Here is a 22,562-nt window from a genome sequence, read left to right on the forward strand (position 1 = left end):
ATAATCACCTCGGGGAGACGAAGAGATCGGAAAGAATGTGGAGAGTGCAATTGGGGAGTGATTTTTTGCTGAAGTGAGTGATACAAAGCGAACTAAAAGGGTGTTGACGCACCTGTGTCCGTTCCGTGTGAACAGCGAGCGATTTCGAAGGAGAATTTTGTTCTGTTGAAAGGATTGGAATACGAGAAACGTTGAACTGAAATTAATTGGCAGCGAGTGAAGGTTGTAATTCGCATTGTCAAGCGACCTGATTTCAAATCGTCAATAATGAAGCGGCATCCTGCAATAAAATGACCTCAAGATGCCAAGGTAGGCAGGGAACCTCGCACGCCGCGCCTCACAATACAGCTGACTTAGGATAAGCATCAATTGAAGATGCGGTCCGTCGTGAACTTTCTCGCATCGGTTAAAAACACACGTGAGAGATCTCTAATTTTCGAGCCTGGCTAGCACAGAGGCATGCAAATATACGTCGATGGAACACTTCGATGGAGCTTCAATATTTGCAGGTGGACCTTCAGGGTCAATTTCGCTATTTTTTAGGTTTTCTGGGTAGCTTTCCCCACTTGGTCGTTTCCGGTCACCCAGCATGATCATTGGACCATCGTGCATTTACATTTTGTCATTACATATGTACTGATATCGCCGATATTTGAACGGAGTCGGAATATGCCTGAATTTTACTAGGGATTTTTTTGCCCTGAATATAGTTCACACTCACGCCGCTTGTAGCTACTTTGATCAGTTACGAAGGAAGGAAGTGGATGGCGGACTCAGAACTCCCTCGATTCCTACACAAAAATTATAAACTTTTACTGGCATCTCAGTTCCAGAACCGCTAATGCTCTTCAGCCGATTATACGGACACTACATGGGCAGCTATTACATAGTGCAACCGATTTTCTGCGACACCAAGCATTCTGGAAGCTACATCAAATGTGCCAAAATTTTCCCCTTCAACAGCTGAAAATTAGTCCAGCAATTGTCAAACCGATTCAAAGAGATACGCGAAGTTCTGCAGCAGATTTACTCCGTGAATTTATTCGGATGGAACTGCTAGCTTTTTAGGCCCCGATCTCGTAGACAGTTAAGTTCCAAAAATCTGGGTATATGTAGGTAACACCGTGGAGGCTCAGTTCCGATGCCATCAAATGCACGATACCATGTAATTGGACTTCAAGGAACACGATTGACCCCGTTTTATGCTATTCACGCGTCTGGATGTATCTGATAAAAATACATTTCCCTATAGATACAGGCACAGATAATTGCGATTATGCCGCTTCTAAAAGCCAGCAGCCAGATACAAAGAGACTGTTTGAGGGAACAAAACCAATAACACGAGCTACCACAAACTCCGCCGTGAATCACGTAACGAAGAGGTGCAAGCAATGGCCTGAATAATCGGTTCAACAAAGCACGTTGAAAAGTAAACCAACAAAAAATGCCGCTATTTTGAGTTTCTCCTGCTCCTACGACAATGCGCAGCGCGCCTATTAGTAGCATTGATCGACTCGAAACTTATTACATGGTAGTTAACAATAAAGAAGGGAACCCGAGTTCGTGTCGGTCAAACTCCTGTCAGCTGCAGGCACCGAAATGCTGTACCAATTACCTCCAGACATTCACCTGGATCAACAGAGTCGTGAGCCGCCTTAACTAGTTGAAGGAATTGATTCTTTCGCGGGAGGATTTCCTAGCTGGTTTCAATTCCTCCCCGCCCATCGTCAAAGCGTTTTGGGTGTGACAGATACCTTTATCAGAAATTTATTCGTTTTAAATTAGGTCGCCAAGAAACTAAATAGATTGAGCGATCCTAAATCTACATCCACTTGATATCTGACCGGACCAAATGGGGAGCAACTACTTCCTCTCTTTCTGGTTCACGGATCCCTCGTTTGGGCTTAGCAACTCAAGCGTCAAAAATAAAATGCGAAGACCGGTTCACGGTTGACAGCGTTTGACAAGTTGCCCCTACCCTGGTACGAAACTGTAGAGCTGTCTTTGCTTTTTATTTTTGAAGCTAGGGTTGGTAAACCAAACTTCGGGGTTCGAGGACCAAAAATGGAGGGAATGAGTTGTGTCCCCATTTGGTCCGGTCCGATCAAGCTTGGGCACAAAATATTGACGGATTTCCGTTCAATAAAATTCGTAGTCATGCCATGTTCTGCGAATTATATAAAGTAAGCATTTGACATCTGCGAACCGCAGGGCAGAGATGAGTCAGTATCTGATCAGACCAGAGGCAACGGTCTGGTATGAAACTATGAAGCCATCTTCGCTTTTTAGATAGGCATATGATTTTCACACGGTACTTACGAAACGTATCTGCCCATTAGTCCTTCTAAACTGGTTAAGGTTAATTACGTACAACCATTTTCAAATCTAATTCTCTTGAAATTGGAAGAATTGTTTATTATCAGTAAAGGTCTATCGTTTTATTTGATTGCTACTCACCATATGTAACATTTAATCAAAAGTCAATGCAATTCTAGGCTAAATAACTGTGTGAATCATCACCGAGCATCTGTTATCATTGTTTTCGTAAAGAAAAATCATGAAAAATAAGAGATAACCTTAAGTTGAAACAGTAGCAACAAGATCTCATTTTTCCGTAATCCCAATTATAAACAACCATTTCAATGATTTATAGTTTATTGAGCAACACAAATGGTCACATTATACTGAACCAGGGAAATATGGTAGAAATATATAGAGTTCTATTGTATATTGGGCGAGTGAGTCGACGCCTTCTTGATCAATCTTTTCGAAACTCTAGTAATCTATTACATTATAAAAGATTTTATGATGAAGTAGCCTCAACAACTGCCTGGCTGTTTATTGAAAATAAATCTTGAAATGACCAGTGGCCTCTTAAGAGGACAAATTGGATGATAAGACTTTCTTCTTGATAAGTATTGCAGGTTTTTAATGTAAATGTCAGTTTAATCCCATTAAATATGTTTACGGTTTTGTGTCAAATAAAAATTATAAAAACCTATTTATCGTTTTTCTGTTTTTTAGAAGTGCCGGTCCTGAGTCATTCGAAATATATGGGGAAACCTGCACTTCTATTCTCGACCTTATGCCTTCTAGAATAAGATACCGGAAATTTTATAATTTATATAATATTTATTTATTTATATCATCATCAATAATATCTCAGTCATCGAGCGTATACTTCACCTTCAAATGTCTAAACAAGACTTTGTGAAATTCGCCTTGGGCTTATCTTCAAAAGAGGCCGCAATATTAGTTCCAGGAAGTGCATTAAGCTCCTATTATTTCTGCTTAGAAGGTTCTTCCTTACTCATCCACAACGCTGTACTATTCTCTCATGACCTCAGATATATGTGAATATTTTTTTATCAATTGACAAGGATTAATAGGTACTTTGAAATGAAACCTATTTTTAATATTGTGGGGAGGCAGGGTACCGGTCTAAAGTTTGACAGGCCTTATCATACCCTAAGCCTATCCGATATTATCTCTTTTGTGGAAAACAAAATCTTCTTGAAACTGGTTTACTGTCCATCATCTCTCTGTTCATCCATCTGCCTTTTTTTCCGGAGGTGGGAATCTTTAAAAGACACTAGCACATATGGTTCCGCATTTAGAATTTGTTCCCACTAACAGCACCCTCAAACTCGTGTCCTGTTCTCCACGGAAATAGCGGAATAGGTAGGTACGTAGGTATCTGTAGCCACTCCGAAGGCCCAGTTAGCGCGGTGGTGCGCGGTTTTGATGCTACAAACTCCTAAGACCATAACTGCTGTGATAAGAACGAGAGGAGGAGTAAACTCCAGCTGACTCAGGTCTTCACAGCCTAGGGAGGCAGTTCTCCTAAAGATCTCCCTTAAGTTCTCAAAGGAGTGTTCGTACTCTGGTTTTAGCTAGAGCTGTCTTCACGGTAGCTTCCGCAGTGCGTGTTGTAAGGTATGGGAAATCTGGTGGCATGGCCCCCTACATACCAGTGCCCCGTGTAGGCCGCCGTAATTGTCTGCATCTGACACAACAGCTCTTCCAATGTGGTCTTGTTACAGAGGTACCAAATCCTCCTTTAGCAATGTCAAGTAAGCTTTCGCTATCTGAAGCGTGGCTGCTAAGTAGCGCGAATACCTGCCTGCCCCCATTGTGGGATTTTTAGAGAGGCTGGCATCTCCTACCGTCTAAATATTTTAGCAAATTTCACAATCATTTAGCTTCTGACCAGTGGATCCGGCTACTTTGCCCCAACATGTTCGGCAAAGGTTGGAATCATTAGGGTTTGCGGTGCCCTTCCTTTCCCCTGTGTCATGAGCCTTCTAGGTAGTGTTTAAATACTTTTCTCTAAGCTTTTGTAGCATTAGATGCCGCGTTGGCCAAGTTGTCCACCACCGAGCCACTGCAGTTGAGGGATATCGATGACCAGGGGCATACTTGACCAATCCCAGTAGCCGTCGATGCTGCACTATACGTTTACCCTTCCCTTTTCGTCCATATTGGCCTATTATCCTAGGTAGTCGCGACGTAGTCATTTTTGTGCATGAGCGCGTGTTTTTTTCCAATCTATCCGACTTGAGTATCAGCTTATGCGCTTGCTTATATATATTAGCAGTGCATTTGCTTATTTGCAAAAAGGAACGCTCCTAATGGGTGGCTGTCTGCATTTCTCTCAAACGCACTTTTATCAGAATTAGCTGTACAATTTGATGCCAAATTTGCTGAAAACGTTGGTATTACGTTGAGACTAGGGGCTTACATATTAGGGACGCCTCACATTTTTCGACCAAAAATTGGAATTGGAATAAAATATCACAATAAGTATTTTTCAAACCAAGTTAGTTATGATATCAGCTTTAAGAGAGAAGGGAGGGGTAGGTAAAAATGGCATAGTGTCTGTATATCACGACGAAAACTCAAAATACACTGCACTATGTTTGCTCAAATAAAATTAACAACTGCGTATTATTATATTTTGCACACTTTATGTAAACCGTCCTCCTCATACTCTAAGTTTATCCAAGGACATATAGTGTCCCCGCTTTGGGGACATGTATAACATATTGTTCGCTTTGCCCGGAGACAAACTGTCGTCAAAGTGCATTAGCTAATGTGCAGCATTTTTTTCACCCCCTTACCTTGTTCAATACCTGCTTCCAATTTGCTAATTCCTATCACGACATTGACTTATATTAAAAAAGTTATTGCTTTAAAATGACCCTTTGTGCTTCCTTCTTTTGCATAGTTTTATTTACAAAAATCTATCACCTTTTGACTTCCCCCTAAAATCCATTTAACTATTTTTAAATTTTTCTAATATTCCGAAAGCATTGATTACGCTTTTCATTGTTGCTTTCACATAAGTCTGCTCATGCTGGATACTATCAGCGGCACTCCTCACGCTTGTTTCTGGCTAAAGCGAAATTTATTTGATTCCAAATTAATTTACTGATGCAGACTGGATACATACTGGACTTGAGGCATACAAATTATGGAAAAGACGACCCAGCCTTTGTTATTGTCCTAGCCGATGATAAGTTTCGGATTGAAGGACTAGGTTAAAAACAAAATTGGCGGTAAAAACAAAATTAGTGCGACTTAAGATGAGTACAGTATCGACTGTTATGGACAATTGGACTCTTGGGACCAAGGATTTAATTTTAAAGATGATTTGAATTGCTGCTGCCTTGGAGAATGGCAGCCGGTGATCGGCTAATTGATCCCAAGAAGGTGGAGTCGTATTTATTTTTAATATCAAACGAAATGTTTCTGTGGGGCGTGCGCGCTTAAATTGAGTCTTTTTTTTTAGGGACTGAGGAGTCCTAAGTCCGCATCCACTTGATGTCGGACCGGATCAAATGGAAAGCAACTTTCTCCCACTCCTTATGGTCCACGGACTCCTCTTTTGGGTTAACACCCAAAGTTGAAAAATGAAAACAGGGGAGAAGACGGCTACGATTTCGTACCAGGGCAGAGGCAACTCATCAGTCGCTGCCTCACCTCTGCACTGGGAGTAGCGTAACAAAAGCGGCTCACAGGTGTTATACGCTCTCTTTTATAATGAGAAATGAGATCGTCCAATGTCTCTAACGCCGAACCACGCATTCTGCACTAGTCGTTCTCCACCCGCTCTTTCATTATGAGGTTTTTATATAAAGTCTACAAATAAGTTCTGTCGGTTTTCACAATAGATGGCGTAGTTTATTTTTTATTCCATTGATCCACATTTCCAAACATTCATCGGAAAGTTACTGTCAATAGGCACAAACATCAGTATAAATTATTTAATTGAAGTGTAAACAACAATACTTTTTTCATCAACGAAAATGGCCAATTTTGTACCAAATAATGTGTTTTTGCGGGGAGTTCTACTTCATTATTTCAATATGAAGAAAAAAGCAACCGAAAGTCATCGCATTTTGGTGGAAGTTTATGGTGACCATGCTCTATCTGAACGAACGTGACAGAGGTGGTTTGGACGGTTTAAAAGTGGCAATTTTGACTTGGAAGACGAAGAGCGCGCCGGACGGCCAACAATTTTTGAAGATGAAGAATTAGAGGCATTGCTCGACCAAGATCCATCGTAAACGGAAGAAGAACTTGGAAAAACACTTGGAGTCACTCGCAAGCCATTTCTAACCGTTTAAAAGCAACGGGAATGATCCGAAAGGTCGGAAATTGGGTTCCGTATGAACTGAAGCCAAGAGACGTCGAACGCCGTTTTTTCACGTGCGAACATCTGCTCCAACGACAAGGAAGGAAGGGTTTTCTGCATCGAATAGTTACTGGCGATGAAAAGTGGATCCATTACGATAATCTCAAGCGTCGGGCAACGTGGGGATACCCCGGCCATGTCTCATCATCGACGGCCAAAGCGAATATTCATGGTGAGAAGATCGTGCTGTGTATATGGTGGGACCAGCTGGGTGTGGTATACTATGAGCTGCTAAAACTGAACGAAATGGTCACGGGCAAACTCTACCGACGTCAAATGATGCGTTTGAGCCGCGAACTCAAGAAAAAATGGCGGCAATACCAACAAAGGCATGATAAAGTTATTTTGCAACATGACAATGTTCGTCCACATGTTGGACAGCCCGTTAAAACATATCTAGAAACGTTGAAATGGGAAGTCCTACCCCACCCGCTGTATTCTCCAGACATTGCTCCTTCTGATTACCATTTGTTCCGGTTGATGCAGCATGGCTTGACTGACCAGCACTTCTCCAATTACGACGAACTCAAAAAATGGCTCGATGAGTGAATAGCGGCCAAGCAGGCCAATTTTTGGCACGATGGTATCTATGAATTGGCTGAAAGATGGAAGAAAGTTGTGGCTAGCGATGGGCAATACTTTGAACAATGAATGTATAACCAATTTTTCACAATAAAGCTTCAAATTTAAAGAAAAAACCGACAGAACTTATTTGTAGGCCTTATAAGTTTGGATGTCGAAACCGCCGTTCTGAATGGCAGAAATCTCTCCGTCTCAGCAAAGACCCCCGGTACGCAGTTATTTGTTCGAAAAATGCAAATCGACAAATGGCTGCCAAAGACAATTCACTACTTCCATTCATCGATCCGCTCTTGGTCTGACTTCACCTCACTCAGAGGATTGAAAGATCGATCCTTCAAGCTAAGTGGAGTTAGTCCACAATCTGCCTCACAGACCGCTGCCAAAAAGAGACTCATCTGCTCTTTGCTATAAACAAGCGCGTAGCGGGTCGACTTGGCAATGATGTTATGCCGCCATGCCAACCACGCCCCTACTTCCGATGTCACGAAGCAGGTTCATCCGCTCCATGGCAGAGTTTGGATGATGCATCCGGAATTTGAACCTAGTAGTGCGCATTCGCCGCTGGACGTTTTCCAGATCGGCCTTCGTCCACGGCAATATTTTGAATGCATCCCCCAGTGAGGGGATAGCGAATACCTTCAATGCGCTTATCTTATTCTTCCGCGAGAGAAGTGATTTCAGTACCGCGTCGCAGAAATTCAGAGCAGAGCATTCTTCAGATCACCAACTCGAGCATGGGTTTCTTGCAGAATTCCTAGGAAATTGTAGAAGTCTGTCTCGGTTATAGCTTGGATGTGGAGATCACCAATGCTATGTCCGATATGCGGCTCGTGATGACCTTTGCGTATGGTTTGGATTCGACACTTATGTAATCTAAATTCTATCCGAATATCGAGGCTGAACGTTCCACTATTCGCAACAGACTTCTAAGGTGGCCGTCAGTACCAGTATACATCTTGATGTCAAGTAAATACATCAAGTAGCCATATTTGATTGCGAAACCATGCCCTCTAATATCCTTCAATAGCCATGAAAGGGGGCTCAGTGTCATGCAAAACCAAAGGGGACTTAACAAATCCCCCAGGAAGATGCCTCTCCATATATGGATAGGCTCTAAGGTATTGGCATCCTCAAAAGAACGTACTCATAAGGCGGTATGACAACCTTCCTGGACTGTCGCCAGGAACTTTATTAATTTGGGATCCATGCGTATGACATCGATTAGCCAGGTATGCGGTACGCTGTCGAAAGCCTTGGTATAATCGATATAACAACTAAAGAGGTTTTTTTGGCCTCTAGTTGCTTGTCCCACAACTACTGCGCGGATAATGAGTTGCTCTTTCAAATCCCTTAACCCGATTCGACTGCCCTTCTGCTCCTCGGATAGAATGTTGTTGGTTCCGAGGTGCATACCAACCCGTCCACTAATAATGGACCTTCTGAATTTGTAGAGGGTTGCTAAGTAGGTAATCATCTTGTGTCCGCGTTTTTAGGGACAAGGCAGGTAGTTCCCACAGTAAGAAACCGGGCCAACTGATGACTGATATATGCTAGGTGCCACAGTTCCTGTAAATTCTTTGCACTTTATTTTTCACTCGTCTGCTAGCATTGCCAGAACTGATTTGAATCAGTCTAGCAATGTCCTGCCTTAGTGAGTCCCGCCGACGTTCCAGACGAATTTTCCATGGTGGATTATTTCGGTTACTCTAACCAATAACGCGAAAGTGAATCTTCTGCAGCACAATACAAAAGTGACTGTAGTTGCAACAGCGACATATCAGCACACACTCGAGATGAATCTCATCATTGATTTGAGATAAAACTCTTGGAGTTGCTGAAGATGCATAGAGATGCAAAGGATCTATTTCCGAGAATTCTATACACGCTTTTTGCAATTCATCCCGAATCTTCGCGGAGACCTCAGCTGGACGGTGGAAAAGAGTGCTTCAGCGAGTACTGAAACGGTTGCCTGCAGTGCGGTGTGGTGGTGTTGACACCACCGCCGTCTCTGCCCGCATCGACTCTTGGTCACCAGCTTCCGCGATGACCTGAAGTCGAACATGTTCGCTGATAATGGCCGGGATTGTGTCGCTGCCAGTAATAAAGCGGTACTGGCATGCAACTCGCTGCTCAGTCACGTGCGCGAATTTCAGGAAACGCTCGACGAATCTCTAATGGAACCAAGAGTTGTACGTGTCCCCGTTATTTCGTAGTAGGAGCGGATGAAGAAGTTCATTGGCACCGGCTGCGGCGGAGTTGTTTTTGTTTTTATTATTATTAATTTTCTTTCCTTTTTTCCTCCTTATGTCCTTTCTTTAAATTTATTATTTTATTCTTTTGCATGAATTTTGCTATGAATTATGCAGAATTAAATCAGAGCTAATTCTGTTGATTTGAGGACCTCCTCTTCTTATCCTTCATTCTAATCTGCAAGGTTCATAATAATCAAGGGGCATCCGCCCTGAAGGAGCCAAGCGATGATGGGAAACTCAAAGATCCGCCTCATGGACATCTGTGGCAAGAGAAATATCGATTGAGGATGCGATTTGTTGTAGGTCTTCTCTCTCGATTGCAGCACTCTTCCGATAGGTTCGCATGATATCCCGATGGTTATTTGTTTTTCAGATTCTACTGAAGATCCACGCATCAAGCCAAGTGAAATTTTGTAGAATAACACGAGAGGGATTGATAAACCCTTCTCACATTCTCGAGCTTGCCTAGGAAGTAAGTAAGCAAGTGCGTATTGAGTGAACATTTCGGTGGGGTTTTAGTATTTGCCGGCGGAGCTTTGCGGTCAGTTTTGCCAAATTTTTAAGTTTTTTGGATAGCTATCCCCTCTTGGTTGTCTCCTGCCAAACAGGATGGTTTTTTGGTGAGTCCCAAATTTCATTATGTCATTACAAACCATAAAATGCACAACATAGGCTGTAATATCGTGCACCATACTGGAAAGTCTGGTGGAAATCCGGCTGTTATTAATCAATTTGTGATTAGTCTCAGTTGCACTCTAGCGTTAAATTCCTACAAACCAAGACATAAAATGTCAACTTGTTTTTATTTGGTATAGCCGTACGCTTCACAGCATCACGTAGGACTAACCTACGTGAAAATTACCAACGTCTTGTTTTATTTTTCTTTATTCTGTGCGCTTTTCTATGGCCTTTCTTTTACATTTTAAGAAGGTTCTTTCCATGGGAGAAAGACCTTGAAGTCAGCTCAAACGTCAACAATACAGTAAAATAGAATCGTATCTCTTGAGTTTCACTTGAAATATATTCTTAAAAGTATAAAGTATAACTTTTACATGAGCGAGCCACAAATCGATCCCAACATGAAATTACCAGATTTCCATATCCTTGTTTATTTTTAAGTAGAGTTTTTTGGATACCAAGACTCCTTGTAAGAAACGATTTTTCTTTCTTCCCGTTCAAAATATTTTCCGATATGCCTACGTTCTTATATCTACGAATATCTTTCTTCCTACGTTTTTTTATTTTTGGCTTCCCAAAAATACTAAATTTATGTATGTTTTCTCTTTGTAGATGATACATCATGCACGCATCCTTCATCATTCAAATGTGATAACGGCCAGTGTATTCCATTGCGATGGAAATGTGATTCAAAATTTGATTGTGATGATAAATCAGACGAACCAGCAGAGTGTGGTAAGTATCTGAACTCAATTTCAAACCCCTCCAGGAGTTGGAAGTTAAACTCAGCGAACCAAACAGGCAAACCTAGTTTTTTTTGACTTCCTGCGGAACAGAATAGGAAGCTATTTCTGGAGTGGATAAATGTTATCTCTTTTATTTTTATGTTATAGGATCTGCAGTAGAATGTAATCCGGAGCAGTTCCAATGTGTAGTTTCAAGGAAATGCATTCCTAAGAGTTGGATTTGTGATGGAGACTATGACTGCGGAACATATGACCATTCTGATGAAAGAAATTGTAAGTGCATTGCAGTGCATGATGCCCATTAGGTTAGCTAGCAATAATTTAAAGTCCTTAAGTTGCTAATATCCAGTTTCACCACTTTTAAAAGTAAGGGTAATACCAAATTCCTCCAAGATCATAACCACTTTCCTCTATTAACAGGCCCAATTATTAGTTTTCGCAATATTCAAGTTACGGGTTGGTTCCCGAAATACAGTATCTGTGATTTCAATTAAAAAGATTTAAGCCAGTAAAAGATTCTAAGGGCTTCGTTTCTTTTGTTCTTTTTCAAATTTTGTCTAAAGAAATTGCAGTAAAACCAGGTGAATGTCTATCTGTCCGTCCGCTGACTATGACAGGAAAATTTGGAGACGGGGGTGCGTCACTTACATTGTGGCATTACATGAAAAGTATGATACCATTTTCCTTCAAATACCTGTAAATGTGATTCGTAACAGTTTTAATCTAGATTTACAGATTACAACCATCCAGATATCGTCATAAACGACCCTAATAATAGTATCTGTCTTTTATTTGGAAATCACTTAAAGTATCCCTCTTAAATCCATTTTGGGATCGGTATTAAGATACAAAGTAAGACTGAAAAATATACCGCAAAATCTATTGCTTTTAACCAACTTTTAGGGGAATTTGCTTCAATTGGGAGTATTATGCTCAATTAGATGGGATGTCGTATCAAAAGATTGCATCGAATTCCATGTCTAGTAACTTGTGTGTAACGTTCACATTAGGGAGCTACAAAATTTGTCATACCTGAAACTTCCAGCTTTTTACTTTGTAGTACCATAAATAGGTATCTACTACATATATACCTGTATTATATCTGAATTGGAATACTGCGATGTTTATTTATTTCATTCCGAATGGATGGAACATCACAAGATGAAGTACGAATACGAATCGTGGTGAAGTGTTCTTTTAACCCCTTGAGTTATTCCTCGCCGTTGGTGAGCAGCTTGCCACAAGCACTACGTGCGGATTCTACTTTGATGCGGTTTGCAGAACCAAAGTCATGTATTCATTGCAGCGTCTGCGGTATTTTGGTTATTTAAAAGGAAAAATATGCTTGCCTTTTTCGCAATAGACCCCCGGTGAGTTACTAAGGTATATCTGATTTTTCCCGGAAGAAAACTTTTTAATTTCAAAAGTAAATGAATTTTATAAACAAAAATAATATTTATTTAATGCATTTAGGAGTTGTTAGTTTGGGAACCCCTTGCCATCCAGACCCTCCGCCGGTTGAATTCAATCTTCTTCGCAATAAGAAGAGCGCAAACATTATACGCAACAACTCCAGCTGCCAGCAATCTTCAGCATCTCTCTTACAATGTCGTCTAGAGAGAGCTCCTTTGAGTTTGCATAATGCTGCTGACGAAAGCCGTCCCACCTTTTGCAAGAGAAAAAGGTGTGTTCAGCGTCGTCCGCCACTCCATTCCGTTCCATCCACACAATCAGGAGATCGCGTCTTCCCAATCCTGTGCAGGTAACACTGAAAACCTTCGTGCCGCTTAGAAGATGGCTAAGGAAATAATCAATCTCACCGTGGGTTCGGTTCAGCCATGGGTCTAAATTGTCGATATGTCGCTCTGTCCATCTGCCCCTTGACTCATTTTGCCAAGAGAGTTGCTACTCGATAAGGGTGCGTTGACGTTCTTCACGGGTAGCCATCTCTCTCAAGCTTTCGCTCACGCCGGTAGACAGCTTTATGCTCCTTGGCAAGGAGGGTAACGGGAGTCACTTCCGCGATCACCATCACCGCCGGTTCTGAGATAGTGCGATAAGCAGATGCCACTCGCAAAGCTCCCCGTCCCTGCACTTGAGCAAGGCGCTCACGATGCACCTCTATGTCAAGGGCATCAGTCCATACCTCCGCGCCATAGAGGCGTCTCCTAGTAGATATAGGGCCCCCAACATTCACCATTAGCTGATTCAAGGGCGAGACTCCAGCTGCAGCCCTGTCCGCTGCTGCTTTGATTTGCTCGAAGAAGCTCATCTCCGAGACGAGCATTAAACCAAGGTATTTAACTGCCAGTTTTGACTCTATAATCAACTTACTAATCGATATTAGGCGCAGGGTGGGGATTCTCTTTCTGGTCAAGATGACTACTTCGGCTTTTTTCCAGCGCAAGACAGAAACCATGGGCAGTCATTCATCCGCTTATCCGTCCTTGATGGGACCAAGTCTGCTTTGCGTCTGTTTCACAGTGCGTCCGGCAACAAGACCCGCAACGTCGTCTACATAATCGACCAGGCGCGATTCTCCGCGCGTATCGAGTCTCAGCAGGCTACCGTAGGAAGCGTTCCAGAGATCCGGCCCTAAGATGGATCCCTGTGCTACTCCCGAAGTGACTTCCATCCTCCTCTGGCCCTATAGCGTCTCATAGAGCTGGGAGCGGTCTTTCAGATAATCCCTCAATATCCGCAAGAGGTAGTTTGGCACATGAAATGAATTTTCTAATGCACCTAGTATATTTGTCCCTCTTACAGAATTGAAGGAATTTCTGACATCAAGCGTTATGAGGAGCACTATCCGTCGAGATTGGCGGCCACATTTACGACCTCCAAAATAACATCGACTGTGGTTCTCCCTCTTATGAACCCGAGCTGCCTTAGGTATAATTCCCCGACAACGCGGATCGCTTCAGCGAGTCTACTCCTGACGAACTCCTCGAGCACTTTTCCGGCCGTGTCAAGCATGCACAGCGGTCGGTATGCAGATGAGAGCTGCGGGTCTCCTCTTCTTCTCTCCGCTTCTTCGAGCTCTCTCATTGTGAAAAGAGGGCAATCCCCGACGAACTCGTACAGGATGTCTGGGGAATAATGTCCGTACAATGCGGTCCATCTGGTCGGTATTCAATATGCAGGGCTTCCGCAGAGCCCCAATTTTCCGGGTAACAAACTTATAGCCAAGTCCCCACGAGTCCACATTGACCTCGTTGACTAGATTCTGCCAGCTGCGAGCTTCGCTTTTATTTATCCTTTTTACTGATCTATACTGTGCCTTTATGGCGCATACCTACTCGTTGCCGTCTAAACGTTGTGCTAAACGGCAGAGCTTATTACACTCCCTCCGTAGGTCGACAATTTCTGTCGTCCACCAGTGCATAGTAGGCTTCTCGCGGCTGAGGCTCCTCCGGCGCATGGAAGCCTCACACGCCGTCGTTATCAGGTTCATTACTGAATTTACGACGGTGTCAGCTGCGACGCTATCACCCTCCGGAACACCCTCCAACGCGGTTCTGCCTGCCCGATGTTCGCCTTCGCGACATTCCACAGACAAGGAGAGCGTCGCGTTGGTGCTCGCCGGCAAGTAGCATCGACCACTTCGAACGCGATATACTAGTGCTCATTTGCCGAGAAGTCTTCCAGGACTCGCCATCCGTCCACCCATGATGACAGAGATTTCGACGCAAAAGTGATGTCAAGAATGCTTCCTTCATAGCCTGAGCGACGAAACGTTGTCGTGGATCCAGTGTTCTCGTCGCCATTTCCAAAATCCGTTTGTCCCTGGAGTCCGGCTGAGGGATGCCCATTCAAGAACCCTAGCATTAAAATCACCGCCTACCAGGATTCATCCCTCCGTGGTCGAAACGTGGTCCTCCAGAACATCAAGCCGCCGCGGAAAGTTCGGTATCGTCTCATTCGGCGTGAGGCTAAAAAACAATATCCCTAAACACCAAATCCAAACAAACCCATTCCCTCGGCTTTGGGCAAGAGTATGAAGTCTAACGTTGTCCTAAACCCAGATGGCAGCGGTGCCCGATAAGTCAAGATGCCATGAATTTTGAATATTTCAGTATTGCGCGCTGATTAGCACTAGATCAGCATTTACCTCCGCAGCGAACTGCGCTAACAACTGCTAAGCGGTTGCACTCCGGCGCATGTTAATTTGGAAAATGCGGATCATGACATTCGCCCTTTCCAGTCCCCACCCCCTGTACGACGCTCTTCGCTTGGTAATTTACTTGGTCGCATGTCTGCCATGTGTTTTCCTGCCTGGTCCTTTGCAAGTTGCTTACGTGTGTCCATAGTCCAGACACCTGTAGCACTTGGTGGGGACTATCGACATTCGTACCGTGCATACTACCCATCCAATTTTGATTTTACCGTCGCTAAGTAGTTTCCTTGCATATTGCTCGGGGACCTCTACCATGGCGAGTTTTTGGCCTCGAGCATTTCCATTTACCTATCTGGGCATTGGTTACTTCTGGACATTCACGCTTTATCGCCTCCTCCATTTCGACCTTTTCTGTGAGGCAGTCAAGATCCCGGATTTATAGAGAACACATGGGTTCTAGGCTAGAAACAAGAGCCACTTCGCAGAACGTACTCTTGTTAGTCGTCTTCGGGCCCAGTTCGACCAGGACTCCGCTAGTTCTCCTTTTCCTCTGCTCCGTTGCCTTCGGGTTTCATCCTCTGGCGGATTACACTAAGGACTTCCGCAAATGTCTTGCCTTCCGTCGGCTTCATGCGCAGAGCCGACGGTCTAGTCTTTCTTTGTTTCCTCGTTTTTCCTGCTCCTGGCTTTTGGTTTGTAACCCACTTGTCTTTGAACAGACGGGTTTCTGGCGGCGTAGTCAGTTGTTTCCGTTTATCCTTCTTCGTCTCCTTTTTTTGGCCCTGGAAACTACTTTGATAGTGTCTCCTTCAGGGACGTCATTCTCTTTCCGCTTTTCCCCAGTTCGCTATGAAATGGGCTATCTGTGGTCCGTTTGGCGCAAGCACCGTTCTCAGCGGGGAGGCAGCTGTTTCTGATTTCCAATCGACCGATTCTAACTGGACTTCTTTTCAGAGGGAGGGGAAATTGGAGTTGCCATCAGCCGCGCCACTTGGTAAGGCTATTAACAATGAGTCTAAGAGAGGATAGCTGTTAACTTAATAGTTTCATGCAACAACATTCGGGTATACCATGACTTCATTTATACATAGCTCGTAGTGTATATATGATGATCGTACGCGATATTCAATTCCATGTGGTACTGACACTTTATCACTTAGGGGGTAGCAATACCATCCAACAACCATTTCGTGTGACACTGCTAATTGAATGATCCGCAATCCGTTATGATTGATATCCCTATGGAAGCTATGGGAGCCGACGTATCGCCTGAATACTGGCTCCGTCCCTACTTGACTGTTGAAATCTCCAAGTATGATTTTGATATCATACTTGGGACAGGCTTCGAGGGTCCGTTCAACTGCCTCGTAGAAGGTATCCTTCTCCGACTCTCCAATTTCCTCTGTAGGGGCGTGAACGTTAATGAGGGTTATATTTCTAAACTTGCTTCGCAAACACAGACTGCATAGCCGTTCGCTTATGTTTTCAAAGTCGATAACAGCAGGTTTCATTTTTTGACTGACTAAGAAACCTACTCCGAGCATATGCCTCACCGAATGGCCGCTATAATATATGGTGTAGTAACTCTTTTCCAGGAAAGCGGTGCCTGTCCAACGCATCTCCTGCAATGCTGTTACACCAGCCTTATATTGAGACAGGGTATCGGCTAGCTGCTTAGCAGCATTCGGTCTGTACAGGGAGCGCACGTTCCATGAGAAAATACGCAAATCGTTATTCCTTTGTCGTTGCCGGGTTCGTCGTTGTATTATCTGTCCAGTCCTAGGCTCCTGTTTTGGCTTCGTAACAAGTTGTTTTCCATGTAGGCTTGTCAGCCCTACCCAACCTCCAACCTGGAGGACCAGTTGGCACAATTTGTCCCGTTTTTAGGTTCGGGAAACTCGCCTTCATTCTTCTCCGTCTGCAGCTTTTCGTTACGAAAAAGAGCTCCCAGCGGTCACCAAATGGAGGTGGAGATAGGGTTTTGTAGTAGAGCTGTTGGTGTTAGTTCAGCAGGCGTTGCCCAGGTTTTATGCTCCATCGTGAGCACCAATCCACTTTTCGCCCTGGGACTTATACTAACCCTTGGATCACCAACGTGAACTACTAGGAACTTGGTCGGCCCATAGGAGAGTTACCCATTGGCAGGATGTGATTAAAAAGCGGAAGTGGCAGTGGATAGGTCACATATTAATGAAGGACGACGATTGCATTGTTGGCTACTTCTTGAACCGGAGCCCATTATTAAATGTAAGAATTTAAGGAATGTTGCTTATGTTCGTTATATTATATTCGAGCCGATACTACAATAGTCGTTATCTTCGTATCTGCCTTGAAGAATCTCCCCAGTCCTGACTTGCCTCCACGGACAACTTACATAAATTAAAGTTAACAGCGGGACGAAGGCAGCTTACGGTTTCGTACCAGAGCAGACGCAATTCAAATCCTAAATAAAAATTGTCCAACTTGTATAGTTTTCTGTTGTTTTCCTTATTCATTCCCCCATTCCGCTCATAAAGTTTTATTGCTAGCATTATTCTGTAGCTTTTATATCCTAATTGTGAAATTCTAGAAAAATTTCCTCCATTTTTCCAGGCTCAAAAACCAATTGCCTTCCTTACCAAACTGAGTGCGCCAACGGCTACTGCTTAGATATATCAAAATTTTGTGATGGTCATGCCGATTGTGATAACGATGAACATTATTGTGGTTTGTATCTCAAACTCCCATTTTTGGAAAAACTCTGAATTGTAAAAGTTTCTCTGATTGCTTAGGAAATAAAACGGCTGCATGCAAGACTCTTAATTGTTCCTATAAATGCACGATAACGACAAAAGGACGTCCAACGTGCTATTGTCCGCCAGGACGACAACCGAATGGAACTTTGTGCCAAGGTATTTTCAATAATGCTTTCTTTGTGACGTCGCATTGCGAATGTTCTGAACGAAAACCATTTTCAGATTTCAATGAATGCTCAATCGAAGGAATATGCGATCAGATTTGTACCAACACGCCAGGATCATATACGTGCTCATGTGTTTCCGGTTATAAAGCCGTGAAAAATCGATGTTTCGCTATTAATGGTAAGCGAATTTTGGATTTATTCAGTAGAGTGGTTCCGATGAAAATAATCAACGCTTTTCCTCATACGAGTTCCATTGTCATTTTTCAATTTTATTTTATTTTTTTATTCAATTTTTTTAGTGCCAATAACGGATAACGCCACACTTGTGTTTTTCACCAGCAACGAAGTGCGTCTCGTAAATTTCAAAGGAATGAAAAATATGAGCTATAATTTGCCGACGAACTATAAAGTGCGTATATTATCCTTAACTATATATGAATGACCGATTTTATCTGTTACACAATTTGGGGATGAATTCTCATTTTGTCCTGTTGTTGCTTTCCTCCCTTGCAGGAAGTGACGGAAATAGAAATATATCATCGCAATCGAACCGCGTGTGCGTTGTATTCGGATCTCTCATCCAGAATTTTAAGATGCCATAATATTGATAGTGCCATTGAGAGCTGGGATGTTTCGCTGCCGGAACAATTTATTGGATCATTTAGTAAGCGTCATTACGAAAGAACTATTTAATTTGTTAGTTTACGGCTGCATTTCTCTCGAAAACATATAATTTCCGCATTATTCGAGGAAGCGCATAAACACGTACTAGAATTAAGGCGTAGCAATGCTGCGAAAACATCCTCCTATGTGGTACTGAGCCGAATATGAGCCAAAGCCATCCTTCATGAAGTACTCCCTTCGTAATTGTTCATTCTGGTTCATTAGGCATATTCAGTGCCCGGTAGTTCTGTACATCCTACTAATTGCCTCCTCTCTCTTCCACTTAGTAATTGATCACATACGTCTTGATTGGATTTCGGGTAATTGGTATTTTTTGAATACGAGTCCTGGCTGTATCGTCCTGTGCAGGAATGATATGCAATATTGCTCATTTTTGCTGGAAACCGAAATAAACAAACCTTCCTCAGTAGCTTTGGATCCGACAAAAGGGTAATTAAAAATTAATTCTATTTGCAATATTGGAGTCGTTTTTGGATTCTGTTTAGCCGATCAGAGGCAATTTATTTATTGAAACGAATATTTCATTTCCAGTTGATATACTAAAATCGATAATTGTTTTCTATTAATACAGATTCATGTTTTATTCGGAGTGGACCCCATTGTTGTGCCGAGCTGGTCTGGATGGTTCAAACCGTACAGTTTTAGTTTCACAGAAAATTTATTATCCTTTTGGATTAACTTTGGACCTAGCAAATGAACATGTCTATTGGATTGATACCTACTTGGATTTCGTTGAACGAGTTGATTACAATGGAAAAAATCGATGGTCGCTGAAGAAAGAACCGAACGTAAGTAGAAATTTAATCTATTATAGAGAGTGTCCCGTTTATGATGGTACAGATTTTAATGGTCGATAGTACTCTAACCCTCTTTTCCAAATATATTTCCAACGTTCTGCTGTGAATCTCTCACGGAGGCGAATTGCCGCCTTTGGAATATATTGTTATCGCATTATATGTAAGCCTGCGTTGCTGAAGTAACAGTGTCTGCTGCCTCTATGTCGAATTGGCTATTAACAGCAAGCTAAATATTGCTTTAAAAGATCTTTTTCACTTGTTTAACTAACCAACACGATTGATAACAAAATCTAGAGCAATTCCGATTTAATTTTCTCTTTATTTTAATAACTAAAATCACAATCAAAAACACGTACAGAAGAGGGCCGCCGTTGCGAGAAAGAAGCCGTGTGTACTTGGCGGTGGTCGAGACAGAAGAGAGCGGCTTATCTCCATGCGGTCTTTTCCTGTCCCAACCAACGCCACCTTCTCACCACTAGTCCTCCACACTCGTGGCGAGCTTTAAAGGGTGGAGAGTTCGGCGCGCCATCTATTTGCTCGCATTCGCAAGATTCGAAATAAATGCTGCAAATCCTGCCGCGCCACATCACTCCGCCCCCAGATGGAACCTAGGGGGTTTCGGCGACCGATCCCGGAACTTCGTTCACCATCAGTCCATGAAGCGGACACGACGCTGTTTCGGGGCGCACACGGGTTTCAGCCTAGACAGAGAGACCGCCTTTTTGCGTCCCTCGATCTCGAACTGGAAGAAATATTCTCCCCGCTCTAGAACACAGTACTGGCCCTCATATGGAGGCTGCAGCGGCTTCCGGACGGCATCCGTCCTGACCAGATCGTGCGTGTCCAGTTCCTTGGGCGAGGTAGGTGTGGACGAGTGTCGGGTGGGTGATGTGGCTTTGATGCATCGGAGATTATCCCTCAGCAGACGCACCAACCCCGACTCTGTGAGACCCGATCTCTTGTCGAAGACCGGATCGCTTGGGAGTCTTGGGTTCTCCCCACATACCAGCTCCGCGGGGCTGGCAGCAAATTCCTCTCGGCGGGTTGTACGTAGGCCGAGTAGGACGAGAGGCAAGACTTGAGTCCAGGACGGATCGTCGGGTGCCATAATGGCGGCTTTCAGCGTCCGGTGCTAACGTTCTAGCATCCCATTGGATTGTGGGTGGTATGCAGTAGTCCGCTAGCGTTTAAACCCCAGGAGTTTGCCTAACTCCGAGAAAAGAGTGGACTCAAATTGCTTTTCCTGGTCAGTGATGACCACTGCAGGAACGCCAAAGCGAGGTATCCACTCTCGACAGAGAGCTTCGGCACAAGATTGCGCCGTAATGTCTTTCAGAGGTATTACCTCAGGCCACCGTGTAAACCTGTCATTGTTTGAGGGAAATTGGTCCATGGAATGTGCACTCTATCTTTTCCTTTTATAGAGTTATAGCGTTTTTCGTGAACAGTGTCGAAAAGCTTGACTTTCGGAAAAAATCACAATTTCCTACTCTCTCAATTATTTAGTCCAAGATTTGATGCCATTTTCAAAGACTACATAAAATTTCTTATAAATGGGTGTTTTTCCAACTACAAAGGTCATCATCACTTTGAAGGAATAACTCTTTAAATTTTAAAGAAATTTCAAAATCGATTTTTATCTAAATTTCAATATGCATTATTGTAACGTACCTTAAACTTACAAACCTCCAGAGTTGACAAAAGTTGCCTAACTATGTTAGATTTCAAGCGACATGTAAAAATAATGGGCTTAATTATGGAAAATTTAGGAATGTTACGCATTAAATGGGAAAAAACGTGGTCTTGGTATGGAGGAAATTCACTTAAATATGGTACGCATTTAAAACTACCAGATTTTAGTGAATTTGCTCTATATCAAGACCACGTTTTCTCTCCGCAGAGGGAGGAGATGCAGAGGATACCTGGGAGGAAGAAGAGGGCCCTCATTCTCTATCAACGTCGAAGAATTGTGGAGATCATTCCCCGCTGAAAGGCTATGGTGCTCCGAAAAAGTACTATTTTCGTAATGTAAAAGGAAGGTTAGAAAAGAGGAACTCTGCTCCTTCACAAACTTCACCTGCAAGGATATGGAAGGGGGTGTAGGGGCAGCGCTTTCTCTAATCCCTTTTGCACATCAAGAACTACTGAATCATGAGAAAAGTGCGGCCGCGACAAGCCTCCTATGTACTGGTGGACGGCAGACGTTCCGCCGTTTGATACAACGTTTACATGCCAACGAGGACGCAAGCGTTAAAAAGTCATAGTATAGATTAGCAAAAAGGAGACTCCGCGGCGCTATAAATGGTCAATGGGTTGAATGAGGACCCGTGGGGACTTGGTTAAAAGCTTGTCAGTCGGAGAATCGGAGTTCTGCGGAAGCTCTGTGTACTAAGTACCGACCAGATGAACCGCATTTTACGGGCATTATTCTCCAGACATCCTGTAGTGGTTGATGTCAATAGCGGGGAAAGCGTCGACGATTGCCCCCTTTTCACAATGAGTGAGCTCGAATAAGCGGTTCTCACACGATTCACACACTCACTATGAAAAACAAGAAGGTGGAAGCTTACAAACTGGTGTCAACGGCCAGACTTACTACTTGAAGCAGGGTATTTTTCCTTGCCGCTTGAAGGTGGCCAGACTCGCGCTGATCAGCAGGGGTAAAGAAGACCAGGAGCTCCGGTCTGCTTACCAACCGGTTTGTATGCTTGACATGGCCGGGAAAGTGCTCGAGGAGCTCATTAGGAGAAGACGTGCTGAGGCGGGGACTTATACCCAAGGTAGTTCGCGTTCAGAATAGGGGGATCCACAGTGGATGCTATTATGAAGATCGTAGATACGGTTCATTGACCCGAGCCGCACAGCTGCCGAACTCGATGGATAGTGCTCCTTAAAACGCCAGAAATGCCTTCAATTCCGTAAGATGGACAGATATGCTAGGCACATTAGGAAACTTATTCTACGTGCCAAGCTATCTCTTGCGGATATTGAGGAATTATCAAACGACCGCTTCCTGCTCTATGAGACGCTAGAACGCCAGAGGAGGATAGACAGATATGCTAGGCACATTAGGAAACTTATTCTACGTGCCAAGCTATCTCTTGCGG

The 22,562-nt window shown here is 43.4% G+C and overlaps 1 protein-coding gene across 2 annotated transcripts in view; it reads left to right on the forward strand.

The window, feature by feature from the left end:
- Positions 1–22,562, forward strand: part of LOC119656327 (low-density lipoprotein receptor-related protein 1) — a 230,720-nt gene that overhangs the window by 157,621 nt on the left and 50,537 nt on the right. For both annotated transcript variants that reach the window (XM_038062789.1, XM_038062790.1), the window contains exons 2-10: positions 10,822–10,944; positions 11,103–11,228; positions 17,665–17,778; positions 17,844–17,963; positions 18,030–18,152; positions 18,274–18,383; positions 18,488–18,638; positions 18,925–19,087; positions 19,230–19,446. In XM_038062789.1, the coding sequence (XP_037918717.1) occupies positions 10,822–10,944; positions 11,103–11,228; positions 17,665–17,778; positions 17,844–17,963; positions 18,030–18,152; positions 18,274–18,383; positions 18,488–18,638; positions 18,925–19,087; positions 19,230–19,446 (1,247 nt within the window). The remainder of the gene's footprint in view (positions 1–10,821; positions 10,945–11,102; positions 11,229–17,664; positions 17,779–17,843; positions 17,964–18,029; positions 18,153–18,273; positions 18,384–18,487; positions 18,639–18,924; positions 19,088–19,229; positions 19,447–22,562) is intronic.

The sequence above is a fragment of the Hermetia illucens genome, chromosome 4, assembly GCF_905115235.1.
Source record: "Hermetia illucens chromosome 4, iHerIll2.2.curated.20191125, whole genome shotgun sequence".
NCBI classification, from domain to species: Eukaryota; Metazoa; Arthropoda; class Insecta; order Diptera; family Stratiomyidae; genus Hermetia; species Hermetia illucens.